This window comes from Populus euphratica, unplaced genomic scaffold (genome assembly GCF_000495115.2).
Source record: "Populus euphratica unplaced genomic scaffold, PopEup_1.0 scaffold280.1, whole genome shotgun sequence".
NCBI classification, from domain to species: domain Eukaryota; kingdom Viridiplantae; phylum Streptophyta; class Magnoliopsida; order Malpighiales; family Salicaceae; genus Populus; species Populus euphratica.
In genome coordinates this window covers 456,536-477,081 of record NW_011499979.1, presented here as the reverse complement: position 1 = coordinate 477,081, position 20,546 = coordinate 456,536, and the positions used below count along the sequence as shown (strand labels likewise).

The window sequence follows — 20,546 nt, the reverse complement described above, 5'->3', positions numbered from 1 at the left end:
ATATTATTTTAATATTTTTAAATTATTTTAACTGATATAAAAAAAAATTAAAATAAAAAAATATTATTTTAATATATTTTTAAATAAAAAACACTTTATAAGACAATTACTACCATAACCCCAGATACACCCTAAACATACAATAAATAAGCTGTCAGGAAGCCAACCATCCTGTTGGCGAGTCATTTTATATGGCCAACGTCAGTTTTCATGCAGCTTTCATTTTATTTTATTTTTATTCCAGCAGGCTGTCTTAACAGTAACCTTGCAATTAACTCTTGTATATTTATCTCGATTGTAACTTCCTTTCGCCTGTCATTCTCGTGGTGCCTTACATGCATACTGAATTTATAGGCCCAACGTCAGTTTTCATGCAGCTTTCATTTTATTTTATTTTTATTCCAGCAGGCTGTCTTAACAGTAACCTTGCAATTAACTCTTGTATATTTATCTCGATTGTAACTTCCTTTGGGATACCACTTGGGTGGGTAAGAGGAACAAGATCCCACTTGATCATGTAATAAAAAGATCTCAAAGCTGCTTCATATTAGCCATGTTCTATACAAGCTCAAATTTGTACAAAACTACAGCAGGCATCCACTTATCTGGAAAAAGGCAAGCATACGGCAACTAGCACTCTAGTATGCATCAGCATCATTAGTTCTGTGGTTTGCCGCTATTAGACAATACTGCCGGATTAGTCTCGACTCTTCATTTCCATTACAGAGCACGAGCACATGGGTCATCAGCAATTCTTCAAACAAGGATCCACACCAGAATGGGTTGGCGTGATCATGGCAAACCATCTGCTCCACCAGTATCTAGGATAGGAGTGCGAGACCTCAGCTGCTCTTACCTTCTTAAAGCACCATAATTCCTTGTTACCTACAAAAGATAGGGTGCTTATCAGGTTCAGGAAGAGCTAAAAAATGTTAATACCTTGAAGTTCAAGTATAAATTGCAAATTTGTAAGGTAGTCATAAAAAAACTTGTGGAGCAGAGATTTCTAAGCTTTGCCGTCTGGCAAACTGAGATTGACCAATTATGTGATATTAGTTAATATGCACAAATAAAATTCCCCTAAGAGAACGAATCTAAATGTCACCAACCCGTGGTTGAGACTTATTTAATCTCTTTGTCATGTCATCATCGTCGTCGTCGTCGTCGTCCTTGTTCATAAGCATCCTCTGAAGGGCAGAATTCTCAGATTTTCTTCCCCGCTTTGATGGTGTAGCACCTCTTCCTCTTCCCCTTGCAGCAGCTCTTTTGCGTCCTTTGCCTTGCATGCTCTCATCATCGTTCTGCACAACAGGCCAAATCCAGTTACATGTATATTTGATTCAATCCATTTTTGGCACATGCATTAGAATCTATCACATTAACCGAGCAACAGGAGATTCGTGTTGATATATATGTGCCTGATTCTCACTTAATCAAGAGCTTCAAAAGTCAAAAGCACTCAGATTTAACAAAATTATCAAACTTGAACCTCAGAATTTAAGCTTTAGATTAGCTTTTAAAAAAATCTACATTTTACTTCTGGAATATTAAGTTGGACCACACGTGAGTCTCTTATTTATAGGAAAGAGGCAATGTCTTGCAACCTGGTCTCCAAGAAAATATTTTGTTCCATCCAATATTATGTTAACTTGGTTAGGTTGAAGCAAAATGAACTGAGGCTGTGTGCTAATATAGACAATCATCCACATGATAAGCTTAAACAAAACGTGGCCCCATCTTGCAAAATCCATTAGTAAATTGAGGTACAACGAAACAGGTACATGTGTGAGCATGTCAATGGCTTGTAACTAGTTTCCTGAAGATAAATTCAAGATTGCTGTAATTGGTGGATGGTTCCTTCTGTTGCTAGTGGAATCCCTAGTTCTGTTTCTTTCAATTTATTCTGAGTGAAGGTATAAGATTATGGCACAGTTTTTTTTTACACCAATCGAGGTGATATCATGAAAACTTATATTTAAAAGTGTTGAGAAATGACAAAACAAAGCCAATAATAGCAGCTAGCTGGCCATACCGAGCTATCAGCAACCTCATTCATTCCAAGTTTTTTTGAATCTTCACTTGAAGCTGAATCAACATTTTCATCCTCAACAGCAATGCTTCTAACTGCCGCTGTTGCAGCAACTGATGCAGACCTGCAACCCCAAAAATTTGATGGTCAATGATATGAAAAGTCAGCATGCCCTTTTTGACCAAAAGAACTTCCTAGAATTTAGTGAGGGTACCCCCTCAAAGGCTTTGGACAAAAGTGTGCAAATGAAAGTTGGGGTATTTAATGATACATGAGTATTGTTTAGCAGAGATCCTTAAAACTGTTCAACGCACTTTTTCACAAATTTCTTACACAATGAAGATAAGGCAGCTTCTCTTTAACTCATATTTTTCTGCGAGTGATCAGAACCTCCAGATTTCCCTGGTTTTGCCATAGTTGGAATTTAAATAAAACTCTGATTTGATAGATGATGCAGGCTATGATTTAATTTCCTTATTTCTTTTCTTGAGATTGTTGATGCTTAGTCCACTTAAAGCTGTCATTTAGATAAATTATATCCCCTTCAAACATAATTGGCATGGTTCTATAAATTCCATCCCTTTCTGCATAATCAGACATAAAATAAGAGAAATCAGGGACAAAAGCATGAACCTCTGAGACTGGCGAAACCCTAGAGTTGCATCAAGAGTCGTCTGCTTCAAGTTACTTGAGCCTCTTCCCCTACCCCTTCCCCTTCCCCTTCCTCTTGCAGAAGTTTTGCCTTTACCAGTTTCTGACACATCATGCGAAGACCTAGAACCTACTCTTGACCCTTTTCGGCCTCTAGTGGTGGATGTGGAGCCAGATATCTGTGCTGCGTCTTCCTCGTCACTAAATGAAACAGCACTTCCAACTCCAGCACTTGTACTTCTGAGATCCTGAGAGAGAGAGCAGAGGCTCAGACAATTTCTTTTAGCTGGTGCAATGAGTTTTTAATAACAGAAAATATTGGGAATTACTAATGTTATTGCAATAAACTTGGAAAAACCCATTTCGCTTACAAAAATGAAAAATAAGCATGAATTACCTCCATGGACTGTGCACCGGATGTGAATTGTGCAGCATCAGTGGAGCGTACAGACCTTTCCTTGACACGTTCCTGCAACAAATATTATAGTATCATCAAAAAAAAAATTCCTGGCTTGGTATATAACTGATTTTACTAGGTAAAATAAAAGCTCAGCATGGGCTTTGAGGAGAGCTTCTGAAGGAGTCATTTGGAGCTCAATGTTAGTTGGTTTAACTACCCCAAAAGCATAATGCTGAGGCACCAATAGTAAATAATGCACACATGCATATATGAAGAAAAAGAATACCTACTGAATAGACACACTAACTGATGTGAAAATTAAAAGTTTCCACAACAAATAAAATCAAATTGAGCAACTGTCAAAGCCTCAAGGACTGAATAAGTGGCTGCTAACTGCTTTGAAAAATGCAACCATCTGTATATCATGCTTAGAAAAAGAACCAAGTCCCCAGGATACTTGGACGTTAGTTAAACTTCATGGCAATTAAAAGTATGAATAATAAGAACATTAAACTCTTGCCTCCAAGCATTCTCCAACTTTAAGAATTAGATCTTCATCTTCAAACTTCATGGTATCTGAATCTTTCGCAATTTTGCTCTGTGGAAGTAAGTTAATAAATAAAAAGCATCAGCAAGAAATATAATGGTTACTAAATCAAAAGCATCAGCAAGAAATATAATGTCCCAACACAATGGTCCACGCAAATAACTCGAAGGACAACCACTAGTAGTCTACAAGAAATTATCCATATAGACTTTGACAGCATAAATGCAGTGATTCAGAAGTGATCCAGTAGATATCCGATGAATTACTTTAAATTGGGAATATAGTATGGCATACTTACACGTGTTTCTTGAAGATTATATTGCACGCAAGCATAGAATGCCATCTTATCATCTTTATTAACAAAATTATGCAATGCAACATCCAAATCATTGACCGGAAGAATCTCCATTTTCTGCAAGAACAGAAATTATCACAATCAAGACTCAAAATTGATTAAAGAAAAAAAATGCACCATGTGACTGATTCTAAGCTATTTCTAACTTGATTCCAGGATTTTATGCAGTTCAATTTAATACTAGGTTGAAAGGAGAATTATATGTAGGATAGAGATCTCTCATCTATGGAACCACTAAAGTCATCCTCTAGAACTGGAATAATAAAGCATTACAAGATATTTGGATCCTGTAGATGACATACAGGAACTCCATTTTATTATGATGTTTAATATTCAAACAAGAGTTACCAGGAGAAGTAATGAAGAAATGAGGGAGGACATGATGAGCAAGTACCAGATTATTTTCAGCAACTAAAGCCTCTATGTTTTGTTGATTTAATTCTTCTGGGCGAAGGCGTTCCGTATCATCGAATTTAGCTGCAATTCAAGAAAAACATTATAGTGTTGCTTAAATACACAGTAACAAATTTATGTAATTACCACAATGAAACTGAACTTTTTATTTCTTAAAAAGGTTGGAAAGAAGTATAAGACAAATCCTTGATATTATTTTCGAAACATGTTGGTTCCATGGCATAAAATATGGACATTATCCGATAAGTGATACTTAAAGAAAGAAATCATACAAAAACTTCAAGAGCAACAAGAACTCCAACATGTTTCAATGTCAAAGTTCAGCAACTACAGTACCAGAACCATACTAAGCAATCCAAGCTTCAAGGCCACAGGCAGTGCAAAGACCAGCTTGAAGGTTCCTTGCAGGCATATAGTTTAAAGTACTTGAGATGATAAACCACAGTTTGAGCTTCACTTGAAAGTGATGTTAGTTCCTTTTAGCGACTATACTGCTTTACTACACTAGAAGGTTGCGAAACTTATTTAAAAAAGAAAAAGATTAGAAAAGAAAAAAGAAGTTATAAATCAAGCCACAACATAAAGGCAATTGTTAAAAGATGAACTTCAGGTTGACCAAGTTCAACTGGAAAATACCTGAAGCTCAAACAACTCAGGCCCCATATAATGTGAACAGGGAAGAGATAAGAAAAGAGGGGGGAAGAGAGAGAAAGAGAGAGAAGATGAAGGTAGAGATGAAGAAGAATCAACCAATATATATATATATATATATATATATATATATATATATATATAGAGAGAGAGAGAGAGAGAGAGGCACATGTACCCTTTTCTTTCCAAGATAAAAATATGAAAACCCCTAACAGGTCCTCCATCACCATGGTAGCACATATAACATTCATCCCTTGAAGAAAAATATGTGTTTTAAATTCCCTCCATAGATATGCATTGTTTAATTTTTTGAGTGTATAGGAATGTGTGGAGCTCATCACTTCATCCTATGCATTTCAAATTTCCTGCTTAGGAATGTGTTGTTGAATGCTTTGTTTCAAGTGTTAGGGCACGAGTCATAAGAATTTAAATTTAGAATTGAACAATTACACATTATAGATGTAGTTCAAATTTTTTTTTCAGTATTTGTAGCAGTAATGTGATACAACTGTTTTTTTTTTTTTTTTGTTGGAAAAAATTGTACAAGTATTATTATATTATAGAAGTGTATAAAAAAGAATTTTTAAATATTTATTTTCAATATTTCAATCTTTTGACCAAGGTCCACACTATGAGGCAAGAACAAGTCAATTGTTCACACTTCATCTATTAGACCTCCCCAGATCTCATACATGCAGTGCTCATTGGGATTCAAAATAAAACCATAACCAACAGGCACGCAATTACACATGTGCAGATCCAATTGCAATGAGGCTTAATTGTGCACACATATAGTAGAATGTACAAATATTCAGACTATCAATACAAAGAAGGTAAACAACATCGATTTGAGGTTTCAAAATACCTTCACTCCGTCCCTTCTTAGAAGCCTTTGAGAAAATAAGTATGTCTTGAGGATTTGCAACCTGAAAAAAGTTCAAGAAATTAAGGATCAATGCTTGGATGTACTCAAAATAAAGTGAGCTTAACTCCCTGAATGAGAGGAGTAATGGGCAGAATACCTTTCCCACATACTTCTGTCCAAATCTTTGAGGATTTATTGTCATAAATCCAGAGTAATCTACCTGTCAAATTAACCAGATCGGTCAGCAGATGGATTAAAATTGTCCAATAGTAAAGCATCCATTATCGACACCTTTTGCCATCCCTACTAGAAGGCTTAGGTGCCATTAGCCTCTCCTTATCTGGAGACATGCAATCTATGTGAAGTTGCAAATTCCCTAATTTGATTGGTAAAAGAAGCACCAAATGCTTTTTAAACTCTTCAAAGTCAAAAGCATTGCAATATGAGTCAAATAATTTGATTGTAAGGCCAGAATAAAGTTCTGAAAAGTTATTTGAGTTGAACAAGAAAATATGGCTTCGAATATGGCGGAACGTACCCTGTCCCTAATAATGATGAGTATGATTTGTTGAAATATTAAGAGCACTTTTTAAGTTTTTTGTTTAATATATGGTAATATGAAGACTTAAGAGCAGGGCCCCATAGATGATGATGAGAATGACATGTAATAAATAGTATCATCTGTAAGTATAGGTAGATGTTACCTTAATCCGAACCAAGGGAAGCTTGAGCTCTGATCTGCTAACAGCCTTTTTGCTAGATTTCTCTATCAGATTTCTGACCTACAGAAGTTATGATGATACAGTTAGCAAATGCACTGCACCAGTGACGTCTATGATAAAGTGGTAAGATGGCATTGGTAACCTAAAATATCCAAAATTGTCCTTGCCAATTGTAGGAAACAGAACGTACCACTTTGTCTAAATGTTCAAGAATTGAATTCTGATCATTGGGATCAATGTCAGATTCATCCTTTAAAACAATCTGCATGATGAACCCAAGCAAGTTAGTAAAGTTCTTTCGTAGTAAAGTTGTTCTTTCGCAGATGAAGTAAGAAAGTCATTAGGTTACCTCTTTATATTCAAAAGGCCTCACTGAAGTCAAAGGTATCTTGGTTGGGCGATATTGATTACCCTACAAGGCAAACACATCAAGAAAACACTGTAAAACAAAAGGTACCACATCTATTAAAAGGATGTTTTCTCCAAGGTTTTCCTATAGGCTACCTTAATTTCTAGAAGCAGCACATGCTTCGGCTTTGATTCTCCATCAATCAGTGATGTTGCAACTGATGAACCTGGTTGCGTTATGTGAAAACCCATCCCTGGAACTTCCTTTTAAATCAAAACCCATGTTCAATTGAGTGAGATGCAGACAAAAAAGATAGTTGAAAAAAGAAATGCTAATGGCACCTGTGGATCAACAAGGCATTCATGTTCATGACCCCACACTATGAAGTCCAGGAACCTTGGTAGAAAATGTTCACTTATAGCATTTTTTGGGTTTGTTTTCACTCTGCAGACCACAATAGAAGATTCAGAATAAAAAAAAAAAAATTACAATACAAGATATAATTTTGATAATTCTAATAATTCTAATAGACAATGTGAATGTCAAAATGTCCAGGTTAGGTAAAATTTCAAAAACAAACCTAGACATTTCCTTTTCAAGAAAAGCGGGCAAAAACACATACAGACACTTTCACATACTCGTACACACTAATACTGTTTCACTCACACACAACCTGTTCTGATGAAGTACCAGCATGTTGAACCAGTCTGACACTAGACAGCCTTCTTGGGCTTCAGGTCTCATCCACTGCACAGCATGTGGTGTCTGAGAAATTAAAGACAAACCAAACAGATAGGTGAGTGCCTCAAATCAGAAATTAAACAGCAGAAAAAGTTTAATACCAAATACCTGAAACATTCTATTAAGCCGTTCATCCCGAATGTTCCCAAGACCATAAAGAGCCACAGCTGTTGAACCCTGCAATGATATTAACTACAGGTCATTTCTAAAGTATTTAAAATACCCCATGCATCCTGCTAAATTTATCCACTAACATACCTTCCTGACAAGGATGGGGTAAAGTGTGATCTGACCCACTCCAGAACCCTCAAGTGCCATTTTTCCAAAATAGTTCACTAGATTGCATGCTGAAAGGATATCTACTGCAGAAAGGTTGTCCTGCACCAATGACCAAAGTAAGGAGCACAAGATGTGTTGTACTTAAGAGCAGTTGAAATATATGGTTGAATAAATGCATCAAATTTGTTTAAAGAAGTTTATTTCCATTGCCAGTACAGACTGCGAAAAATTGTCATCTTAAATTAGCATTGAATAAAAAAACCCAGCAGATCCTTGCGCACCACTTAAAAGTGAACACAAGCAGCAATAGTTATCTGCACTCTAAATTTACTTAGGAAAACCATGTTACCATAAATCCATACCACTCCAGCAGGATCATCATGATTTCCATGAATACTGAACACTGGCAAGCCAACATTGAAGTGTGGATCTTCATAATTTACGTGGCCGAATCTGATAACATACAATGAAGGTTGTTAAGCACTACCAAGTATATTTGAAGAGTTGCACCTTGATTTTTCTGCAAAGAATCAAGTGTGTTTGTGTCTCCATACATATAGCCTGATTAGTGTTTCTATCATTGAACATATAAATGAAAAAAAAAATGTTAAAACATAAAAAAAATTCATAAAATGGATATCCTAAAAATACAGTCCGGCTCTACATTTATTCAACTTATTAGAATAATGAACCAAGTCGTGGTGGCAACATGGATAAGAATCCTGAGGTCAACTTATACATGAAGTCATTAGCTCTCTTTCAAAAATGAATTGGAAGCAGAAAAACACTTCCCAGCTAAAGAAAAGAAATGAAATACCAGTGGATTAAATTCTTACACATTTGCAAAATTTACAGTCTGGTCACTAACAACTTGGAACTGAACTGGTTGATCATTGAGGCAATGACGACGAAGAATCTCAATGGCCTTAACTAATGTCGACCTTGAGGGCTTATTCTCATGGAACAAATCTCCACCGAGGAGTAAGAAGTCCACCTGTTACCAAATAGAAGTCACGCAGTAAACCTCATTACTATTAGCAAGAAGTTTGATGTATGGTTGCATATGAGAATTACTGCCCCTCGGTCAAAAGAGAACAAGCTTCTCAATGCCTTAGCCATGACAAAGTAGATCATTGCTCGAAATTTAAGAAAATCAGCATACGTCTCTTCTGCTATATATACAAGATATAGCAAGAACTTTCAAACCAGCAGGCGCATTACAAAAGCAAATCAATAGCACACATAAACAAAATTACCTTCTTCTGCTCGGCTATGGAGCATATCTCTTCGAAAGCCTGGAAAGAATCATGCCGCCGTATCTCATCCTTCTCCATATACCCTAGATGACAATCCGTTGCAACAAGTATTCGAAGCGTATTTGCAACATCATCCCTGGGAAGCCCATTTCAATGTAATCACAAAAAAAAAAAAAATTCCAAAATAAATGTAAAAAATTCACAGCTAACAAGAATTGCTAACGGTACAGTGTAATGAGATTGGAAAAAAAATATTAAATCAAAATTTTTAGCCAATCTAGGCCTCTTTGGTTTAAAATTTCTTCTTTTTTAAATGCGATTAATTTATTTTTCTCTCTAACTTGAAATCAGATATTAAATATTAAATTAAAAAATAAACACAGGGAGAGAGAGAGAGGGAGGGAGATTCACCTTGACAAGTCTCCCATGGTCCTTCCTCTTCAAAAACCTAAAAACACAAAGAGCAAATAAAAACAACAGTAATGTAAATTTAAAAATAAAAAAATACCTAAGATCCTAGGTAGAAACTCAAAATCACTTAAATTTATCAAAAAAAAGTTCCACAAATCAGGACTTCTGAATATATAATAGCAAGTAAATACAAACACAAATGAAAGAGCTAAAAAGCAAGGAAGCACACGCTGTTTGGTTGCCGAGAAAAGAAAAACATTACAGGGAGACATTTTTTCACCGTTTGATTTTGGGATTGAAAGGAGTAGAAAGGGTTTTGCGGTGGCGGGGAATTTCAAAGAAGAAAGGAAGACACTCAGAAATGGGCAGAAAATAGTCCCCCATTTTTCTCTCTCCCTTTCTTATTTTTTTTATTTTTACTGGGTTGCTATTTAATTTAATTTTTAGATAATTATTTTTTCTAATAAAAAATATTGCCACATTATTAACATAATTTTTAATAAAAAAATTTATTTAGTTACAAATTTAAAATGGGACATATTAGATATTTTTTAAATATTAATATAAAAACATATTTGAGAACTTTTTAAAAAAAAATATTGATATAACAACACGTTAGATTAATCCGATTTAAATTATTAAATTTATAATTTAAATTATAAAATTATGATAGATTTATAAAAAAATAAATTATAAAGATTAATTTTTAATTAGTTTAATATTAAATAATAAAATTTAAAAAAAAACTATTTTAGTTAGTTTGGGTTAATTTGTCAAATCCTTAACATGCATTATGAGATTAGGATAAACTCATAAAAAATATTAAAAAAAATTAGAAAATTTAATTTTCAACTAAATTAATATTAAAAAATAAAAAAAAAACAATTAAAAATAAAGTCTATCTAGGCTACCTTGTTATAATTATCACATGTGCTATGAGATTGTGATAACTTCATTCAAGACAAATAAAAAGAAGTTATGAAATTTTATTTCCAATAAATTTAATGTAAAGATTAAAGTTGAGAAAAAAATTATAAAATGAAGATAACTTTATGAAAAATAATAAATTGAATAAAATTACAAAGCTCAATTCTTAAACAATTTTATATTAAAAAATAAAATAAAAATAATTAAAAAAAGAGATTGGGTTGTTGTAAAGTGAAATTGGAAAAAAAAAGATTTAGTTAAAAAATGATAAAAAAAAATAAATAAATTGAGTGAGTCAATGTTAATTTGTCAAACACATGATCCAATCATGATATCATAATAACTCCATGAAAAAAAATAAAAAAAAATACAAGTAACAATAAAAAAATATTCATGTTAAAAAAGAAATCCAAAAAAATTGAATACACAACCTAGTTATGATATCAGAATAATTTCATGAAAATATTTTTTCAAAAATATAAATAACAATTAAAAAATATTCAAGTTAAGAAAAAAATCCAAAAATATTTAATATAGTCAACTTATCAAATTCATGACTAAGTAATGAAATCAATATAATTTTATAAAAAAATTTAAAATTTTATGAAACTCAATTTTGAACTATTTTAATATTAAATAATAAAATAAAAATTCAATTAGATAAAAAATGAGATTAGTCAACTTATAATGTAAGTTATGAGATTGAGATAAATTCATAAAAAAAAATATGAAATTAAAATTAAAATTAAAATTAAAAAAATAAATATATCAAATCATTATATGACTTAATATAAAGGAAATAAAAAAAATATGAAGAATAATTTTTAAAACAATTTAATATAGAATAATAAAATTAAATAAATAAATAAGGTTGTTGAAGAATTAAATTAAAAAAACAAAATAATATTCTAATAAATAATATTTTGCAGGTGTGAGTACAGAAATAAAGCTACATCTTCTAATATTTTATTAATACTATTCATTCCCAAATTTTTTATATTGACAACAATGTCCTGGAATTCATTTTTGGAAATGAGTGGAATATTTGGGCTGTTTTCTCACTTCAACTGTATTATATTTTTAGTGCCTTTAATTACATGTTATCGATTTAGGGTATATTTGTTAATGTAATTCAACCTCGTCTTCACAGAACTTTTTAAATTATTTTTTATGAAAAAATATTAAATTGATTTTTAGGTGTTTTTTATGGTTTTGATGTCGTAATATAAAAAAATTAAAAAACAATATTTTAATATATTTGTAATTAAAAAACTTTTAAAAAATACCTTATACTGGATTACTAAATACATACTTAGATAATAAGAAATGAAAAGCAAATTATTAACTAGGAGTTTTCACTAATTAATCTATAGTTTATGCATAATTTTGAATTTTTCTAACATTATGGAGTCATATCTCAATAAATATCTCCTCGTTTAGAAAAATAGTGGCATTTTTATAGAAGGGGAGAGACGTTATAAACTTATAATTTGCATAATTTAAATAAAATCATAAGCTTCTTATTGATGATGCTAAGAATTCACTAAGTAGCTTGCAAGTTTTAGATATTCTTCCCCTATGTAAAAAAGTGTCTTTTAAAGACAAATATTATCAAGAGATTAATTAATAATACTTTTTTAAAATTACGTGTGAGTCTTGTAAATAAAGGAATGCGAAGAAAATGTTTAAATATGGGATATTATGTTGCCATTAATTCGAGTGAAAGCTTATTTGTGAATGTTGAAAGCAAAAGAAAAGGAAGCAAAGTTGCATGAAATTGAAATAGCAGTAAAAGATAGTTGTATGAAATTGGATACTAATATTCTAGAAATCAACCAAGAAAAAACATGAAGTCAAAGGAACTTAGGATTTCGAATTTAAACTTGGCATTAAATGAAAAAGGAAACCCAAAAATCCTATGGAAGTCTTGTCCCACGTGAATCTGATTGCATAAGGCTATTTTTGCTTATTAGTATTTACAAAAAAAAAAAATGGTAAAATAACACAACTTAAAAAAGAATTTGAGATACAATAATTCTTGGGATGATTGAAGAAAACAAATTTTCAAAAAGTATTCAAATGAGCTGGGACAAATTATATAATAAAAAGGGAAGAAATTATATAATAAAAAGGGAAGAAATGAAAGAGTAAAAAAGAAGAGATTAACCCTACAATTATAATACCACTACTATTATAAAAAAAGATTTTGAGGGATGATCTAATAACAAAAAAAATCATTAACAATAAATAAAATGGGTTATACTAATTGTTAAAAGCAAATAAGTTACCTTGTCATTTTTAACACAACTAGTATAACACATTTGATTCAATAATATCATTAAATTTATCCTTTTTAAGGTCTTTTTATATAACAAGTTTGATTCATTATTGATGATCTTTTTGGTATCTTTAATTTTTTTTCATGATTTTCAATTGTCATTTGTATTATCTTGTTATTTTTTTTTCTAACCATGTTATTTTGTTAATTTTTTTTAAATAAAGTGATTTTTTTATTATTATAATTTTCGTGAAAGCAATTTTATAGTACCAAAAAGGAATTGAGAGGCAAAGTTAGATAAAAATTCAAGATTCTCTTCGATGCATAAAAAGGGAATATCGTGTTTGCTCAGAACCTTTTGATGTCTAAAATGCACTGTGCCCATTCAATTCGCATACCCATTACTTGACATGCATGTAAATTATTATATTTATCTGAATAATATAACCTTTTTTTTTCTTTTCGAAGTAATTATAAATATTTTTAGAACAACCTGTCACATGTTCGAACTTCAAATGATATGTTTATATATATTGTCTTAAAAGTGTATTAATTTAATAATATTATAATAAATCCCTTCTATAAATAAAAAAAACATATACTTAATTAAAACACTAAGTCAGAAACATATTTATGGGTACGCAAATACTACAATTTTATTGCCTCTACCCATGTCTGATTTTTGGATTAATATTATGATTGCCTCTCAATTTGTATTTTTCTGAGACGTCTTCTTTTGTTCCAATTCGTCTTGTACAAAACGAAAACGAAAGACGTGGCAGAAGACTTGATTGCCGTTTTAGTCGAAGTACGATAAAAAAAACCCTTCAATTCATTTCTTTCTGAGACGTCTCGTTTTGTTCCACTACGTCTTGTGAGACGTTCTTTGACCCCCGTAGCCATTCTTTTGCTTGTAGCACCAAGCTTCCAAGAAAGCCCACCATATATGTATATATACATGGAGAGGCTTTGCACCATCTCATAGCCAGACGAGCTCCCTTCCCACCACCCCACCAACTGCAGAGACTGTATTAGCTCTATAGAGAGGGGTAAAAAAGGAAATGGCTGACAGCAATAGCCCAAATCTTGCTGTTGAAAAAGAAAGGTTAGTGTTTTCTTCTCCTTTTTTTCATTCAGTTTAATTTCCTTTTTCCTTTTACTGATCTTCACTAACTATAATTTTTCTTCTACTGTAATCCATTCCTGTTCAAGTCTCAATAACAAAACTAGCCTCCTTCCGTTGTCTATAAAGCTCATTGTTCTCACTTAGTGTTGATCCATCTTGTCTCTGTTTCCTTTGCTCAGAGTATAGGAAAAGAAGTCAAAATTTTCTCTTTAAAAGTTACATTTTGGGCATGTCATTGACTTTGCCACTTTGTCAAAGCCTACCCCATAGACAAGGTTTTAGTGCTCATGAATCATTGCCCCAAGGCCTCAACAGAGGACACACTAGTAACTACACAAAGCTTCTAAAAGTATATTATATCGAATATTTAATGGTAAAAAAACCAACTTTTACTGACCTCAAGCACCGTAGAAAAATATGATGTTGAATATTAGCATGTCTAAAACAATTTTATTTTGTTGTGATGGCAGCATCATTATTGTGCAACATGGGATCTTTGCCCTTCTCCTCAAGACCTCAAACAATTATATCCAAGTGAAGTATCAATCAGTTCAAGCGTCTCCCTGGGACACACACCATCTTATCATGTTCATTTTCCTCCTGGCTCTATTTACATATGCCACAGCATTGGTGGTTGAGGTTATGCTCCGAGCTTCTGAATCAATCTATCATACACATGCTGGCAATATCCGCCTCTTTGCTGGTGGCTTTGCTGCAATTTTGCTGGTAGCTATTCTTTATCCAATCTTGGGCTGCATCATTTCCTTGATGTGGGTCTGTTTATTTGTGAAAATAGCATACGAATCATTCCAGGAGTTGTACAGCATTTTATGCCAAACAGTTGTTGAGATACTCCACATGTTGAGCAGGCTAATTGGAAGTGTGAGATGCCTTGAAGAAGAGGAATCAAACCAGCCGCCCGCGTAGGTCCCTTTAAAAATCAAGGGCTGTGTAGAAATATATGTTTTTGTAACACATGTCATTGTATTTTGGAGATATGTATGTATTTTACTTGATTAGTGGGTCAGTAAATAACAGTTTTTACAAGAGATCTGTGTTAAAGAATCTACTTGTTCATGTTACCTGGAAATAGAAATATGAGAATTACTGCTCCTCGGTCAAAAGAGAACATGCTTCTCAATGCCTTAGCCATCACTAAGTAGATCATTGTTCAGAATTTAAGAAAATCAGCATACGTCTCTTCTGCTATCTATATATACAAGATATAGCAAGAACTTTCAAACCAGCAGGCACATCACAAAAGCAAATCAATTGCACACACAAACAAAATTACCTTCTTCTGCTCAGCTATGGAGCATATCTCTACGAAAGCCTGGACAGAATCATGCCTCCGTATTCGAGGGTATTTGCAACTTCATCCCTGGGAAACCCATTTCAATATAATCACAAAAACTCTAAAATAAATGTAAAAAATTCCCAGCTACCAAGACTTGCTAACAGTACAGTATAATGAAATTGGACAAAAAAATCATTTTTTTAGCCAATCTCAGCCTCTTTGGTTTCAAGTTTCATCTTTTTTGAAATGCGATTAATTTATTTTTCGTTCTAACTTGGAATCAGAAATTAAAATAAAAAATAAACAGAGAGAGAGAGAGATTCACCTTGACAAGTCTTCCTCTTCAAAAACCTAAAAACACAAAGAACAAATAAAAACAACAGTAATGTAAATTTAAATATTAAAAAAGTACCTAGAACCCTAGATAGAAACTCAAAATCACTTCAATTTATCAAAAAAAAAATTCCACAAATCACGACTTCTGAAGATATTAAGTAAATACAAACACGAATGAAAGAGCTAAAAAACAAGGAAGCACGCGCTGTTCGGTTGCCGAGAAAAGAAAAACATTACAGAGAGACTTTTTTTTACCATTTGATTTTGGGATTGGAAGGAGTAGAAAGGGTTTCGCGGTGGCGGTGAATTTCAAAGCAGAAAGGAAGACACTTGGAAAGGGGCAGAAAATAGCTACACACCTCTCTCTCTCTCTCTCTCTCGTTTTTTTTTTTTTAACCGGGTTGCTGTTTAGTTTAATTTTTGGATAATTGTTTAGATGAATTCTTTTTTTAGACAAATATTATTAACATGTTTTTTAATGAAAAAATTATTTAATTATAAACTTAAAATATGACATGTATTTAATATTTTTTTGATTATTAATATAAAAATATATTTGAAGAATTTTCATTTTAAATATTGCTATGATGATATATTAAATCAATTTGAATTAAATTATTAAATTTATAATCTGGATCATGAGACCGTGATAATTTTATAAAAAAATAAAAATAAATTATGAAGATAAATTCTTAATTAACTTAATATTAAAAGATAAAATTTAAAATATATATTAAATTTAAAATATAACAAAAAAAACTAAACTTAAATTGGGTTAACATGTCAAACCTTCAATCTGATTTATGAGATCAAGATAAACCCATAGAAAATAAATTGAGAAAAGTTATGAAGTTTAATTTTCAATCAAATCAATAATGAAGAATAAAATTAAAAAAAAAAAAACAAGTGTTGTTGAAACACCCTTGATCTTCGATTCCGACACATAGTATTGTTGAAAGAAATCTCGGTGAGATGATTATAATGACACATTGAAAGACCACCACAAGATGATTGAGTCAGCCTTATATGCTCCTTAAAAAAAAAAGTAGCCTACTTCCTAGTATTTGCATTTCAGGTGTCAAAGAAAAAAATAAAAATAAAGTCATTTTGTTTTGGTCAGTAATCTAAATGGACACTTTCACCTCTTTTTGGTTGAGGCCCATACAAGATGCCTTGGTTGGTCTAATATTCTAAAAAGGATGTTTTCACTTTGTTTGGATTACTATTTAAATGAATTACTTTAAATCCTTTTAGTCCATAATTCAAGCATAAATGCCTTTTTAAATTATAGCAACAACAAAGAAATTCAAATATGTCCTACAGTCTAGACACTGTTCAATGTTCAACCTATATCTTGAATTCTAGAAGTGCAAATGACCTCAATTTTTTTCTTGGAAAGCTGAGACAATTTTCTTGAATTTTTATGTGGAGATCTGGTTCAAATTCTGATATTATTAATGATGTTTTATTCAGACAAGAGAAAATAAGAATTGTCACCAAGTCAAGAGTTGATCACTCACTCATCAAATCAATATTTTTTAATTTTGGCCAATAAAAGGAGGTATTTTTCATACATTAGGCATTTTGGTTTCCAGATCAAGATTATGCTCTTGCTTTTTCTTTTTATATTTTTGTAATGCTTAAGTTTTGCTTTCATTAATATCTTATTTATGCCTTTTCTTTCCTTTTCTTTACTTAGTTAATTTTTGTTTTATTTATGTTCTTATCTTGTTTATTTATGTTTCTTTCTTTCATTATGTTTAGCTAAGTTTAGTATGTCAAGGTGAAAAAGTTACACTAATATAAGAATAAGTATAGTGTAAACTTAATATGGATTTTAATGTTTGATACTAATATATTTTGTATTTGTTATTTTGTTCACTTTTTAATACTTTGCTTGTTAAATGACTAATTTAGATTTATGTTGTATAATACTTAGTACAACAAATGCTTGACACTTTCATAGCACAAACCATATGGTATAATCGATACTTGTGCAATGAAAGGAACTTAATTTGTTATTAACATAAGTTATAATCATGAATACTTGACAACATTTATAAGTATTAGTATTATTCAAATAAGATAACTAATGCAATCATTTTAACAATTTATAATCTGATTGGAACTTTCTTTGTGTATGGTTTCTATTTAAGTAATAAAAGTTTATACTATATTTGTTTGAAATACTATTAGTTGATCCTTTAACTTTGACATTTGTTGTTATCATTGTTTAAACCTTATATTGATCTTTCATCTCAAAGTTCTTATTAACTTCCTTTTCTATTACCACCACCACCACCACTATTATTACTATTACTATTACTATTACTATTATTATTCTTCTTGTTGTTGTTATATTGCTGTTATTTATAATTTATATAATTAACCTCCCTATGGTTCGACACCGGTCTTACCGGGTTATTTATTACTTCAACAATCTTTCACTTAGGAGAAGACAACAATTTTTTGTTCATGTTACCCACCACCTCTATGTCTTGAACAACCACTGCCAACTTCTTCATCTTCGCCACAATCTTATCCTCAAACAACCTCAACAACTCAATTGACATCACAGTGCTGCCTTTATACCATAGCGAGCCACAAGCCAGACCTTTTAGCCGCCAACAACTCTTCTCCTGTGACAAGGCAAAACTTCTCCATCCTTTTCTTCTCTTCTTTTTCTTCACACTCCACCCTTGTGGCTATTACATGCATAATTCATTTTGTATGCATCGACTAAATTCATTAACATGCTCGTCAGGTTAGGCTAATGAATATAGGGGTTGTAGGCAGCACCCATTCCAACCCAGATGGTTGGGCTGGGTTTAGTCCAAACAAAAAACAATAATAAGAGAGAGAGAAAGAGAGAGAGAGGCTAGGTTTGTTGGGCTACCTATCGACCCAACCTGACCTGGTTGGGTCTGGTCTAGATGGTTAGGTCAGCCCAACCCGATATATTAATAATAATATAATAATATTTAAAAAATAATTTTTTTTAATTTTTTCAAAGGTCATTTTAAAATTATTTGTGAGTTGCATGCATGTTTTTTCAATAATTTTACATAATACCTGATTGTATATTTACATTGTAAGATACAAATTTGATATTAAAATATCCAGTGTCCTACAAAACTTCAACAAAATTAAAAAAACCAAGTTTTCATTTTAAAAAAAAATGTTTTGTTTTCGTGTATATGACCAAATTTTAAATTTTTTTTAAGCATATTTTTATATATAAAAAATGCATCTTTTTCTTGTTTTAAAATGTAAAAAATAAAATAAAATATTATAACCAGTTTATAATTATCAGTTAGGGTTTTGCCAAAATATCAAAAACCCTTCACCAATCATTTTGTTTACTTTATATTCTAAGTGGGTTTAGTTTCAGAATCTAATATTTAGGGGTATAAAACAACACAGTAAAATATATCTTTAGGTATTAAAGATACAAAGAAAATAAATGCAATGCTAAAATTTAGATTTTAGAATGGTTAGGATTTATCCTAATAAGATGAAGACTTTCTCATGCAAAGAGATCTACCTTGAATCTTAAATAAGACCAATGGATAAAAACATGACTTAAAATAACAATCAAACAACAATGCAGTTTACTTTAGCTAATGTGTATTGGGGGTAATGCATATTTTTCTTGTAGAATCAATCTTTTACTCAAACTCTTGTATACCATAAGTTTTTTAGAAACCATAGTATTAGGTGACGACTCCTGAACTTTATAATCATAACTTTATGATTATAGTCAAACCCTATTTTTAATACACACTCTTAAGAGACAGACTTGCCATCAACCTAACTTTGCACGCCCTGCGCGACACTCCACATAAAGCTTAACTTTATTAACCACTTTTGCCAAGTAATAACCATGAAGGACATGAAATTTTGGTTTTTTATACCAGGACTCATAGTTTTTACGGGGTTTATGACATGCTAATAATAAATAAATTTAACAATATTAAATGTTATCCATGCATCAATCATTCATTTTACTAAAGTATGATCACACTGTTCAACTGTTTCTTTGTTCTGCCATCAACTTTAGAGATACTTTTGAACATTATAAGTTGTTCTCGACATAAAATATGTTTTCCTTTTCATGTTTTTATAAAAAACTGCGATCTACTGTTGAATTTTTTTTTTTAATGTTTTCCAAAACTTGTGGTTAATTGTTTTCCTATCTTAGCATTTTTGGTGGTAACATCTTTTTACCATTAGCATCAATATTAGCATTTTCATTTTCATTATCATCATCATTTTTTAATTATCTAATTGTCGATTTTTTTATTCTTTATTTATTTTGCACTATATATATTAAAATCTGCTTGTATTTCTCTAACCCTTTTCTTCTTCTTAACATTCCTTTGAAGTTTCAAAAGCATTTGATGATGAACATCCATAAGACATTTGCGATATTGTTCCATTTCTCCTTTAATTCCAACTAAATATTACTTGAATCAATTAATTTCACCACTTGTAAAAACTTTATTATAAAATAAACATACTAATTTTATTTTCTTACGTCCCATATACATTTCAAGAGCTTCTCTACAACGACTCTTTGCCATATTTATTTTTCCTCTTATACCACTTGATATGAAAATTAAAAGATGAGATGATTGGGTTGTTCAAGGATCAATTTTTGGAGTTCTAATATGCTTAGAAGACATTTTACATAACTATAATAGGATAAATGAGATGATATTAATATATAATGTACAACCCATTCCACAAATTATAATTTCCAAACTTTATAATCCATAAAATTAAATTTCCTAAATATCACACATTATATTAGCATTATCCTTTTGGACAACTACCTTTTTTTCCTTTAAATTTTAATCATGGCTTGTATCGTTAATTCTAATCACAACTTGCCTCATTAAGCATATATTGA

General features: G+C 31.5%; 1 protein-coding gene and 1 long non-coding RNA gene across 6 annotated transcripts; both read right to left on the bottom strand.

Moving 5' to 3' along the window:
* Window positions 1–489: 489 nt before the first annotated feature.
* On the bottom strand, window positions 490–16,012 carry MRE11 (DNA repair and meiosis protein (Mre11)). Of its 5 annotated transcripts, none has more exons than XM_011046229.1 (23): window positions 15,890–16,012; window positions 15,624–15,649; window positions 9,260–9,395; window positions 8,840–8,997; window positions 8,366–8,456; window positions 7,983–8,102; window positions 7,833–7,901; window positions 7,657–7,748; window positions 7,325–7,427; window positions 7,139–7,246; window positions 6,984–7,046; window positions 6,825–6,896; window positions 6,617–6,694; window positions 6,070–6,132; window positions 5,913–5,973; window positions 4,377–4,459; window positions 3,926–4,039; window positions 3,601–3,678; window positions 3,078–3,149; window positions 2,663–2,928; window positions 2,033–2,153; window positions 1,110–1,301; window positions 490–885 (listed from the first exon to the last, which is right to left on the bottom strand). In XM_011046229.1, exons 1-23 carry the CDS (start codon window positions 15,890–15,892, stop codon window positions 853–855), a joined length of 2,202 nt encoding a protein of 733 aa, XP_011044531.1. In that variant the 5' UTR covers window positions 15,893–16,012; the 3' UTR covers window positions 490–852. The 5 variants fall into 5 exon arrangements, with proteins under 5 accessions (XP_011044531.1, XP_011044533.1, XP_011044534.1 ...); XM_011046231.1 differs by lacking the exons at window positions 15,624–15,649; window positions 15,890–16,012 and adding exons at window positions 9,671–9,707; window positions 9,900–10,083; XM_011046232.1 differs by lacking the exons at window positions 15,624–15,649; window positions 15,890–16,012 and adding exons at window positions 9,671–9,707; window positions 9,933–10,083.
* LOC105139688 (uncharacterized) lies at window positions 14,346–15,289 on the bottom strand. The gene is made up of 2 exons (XR_845032.1): window positions 15,085–15,289; window positions 14,346–14,948 (listed from the first exon to the last, which is right to left on the bottom strand). It is a non-coding gene; the product is annotated as an uncharacterized LOC105139688 (long non-coding RNA).
* Window positions 16,013–20,546: the final 4,534 nt, after the last annotated feature.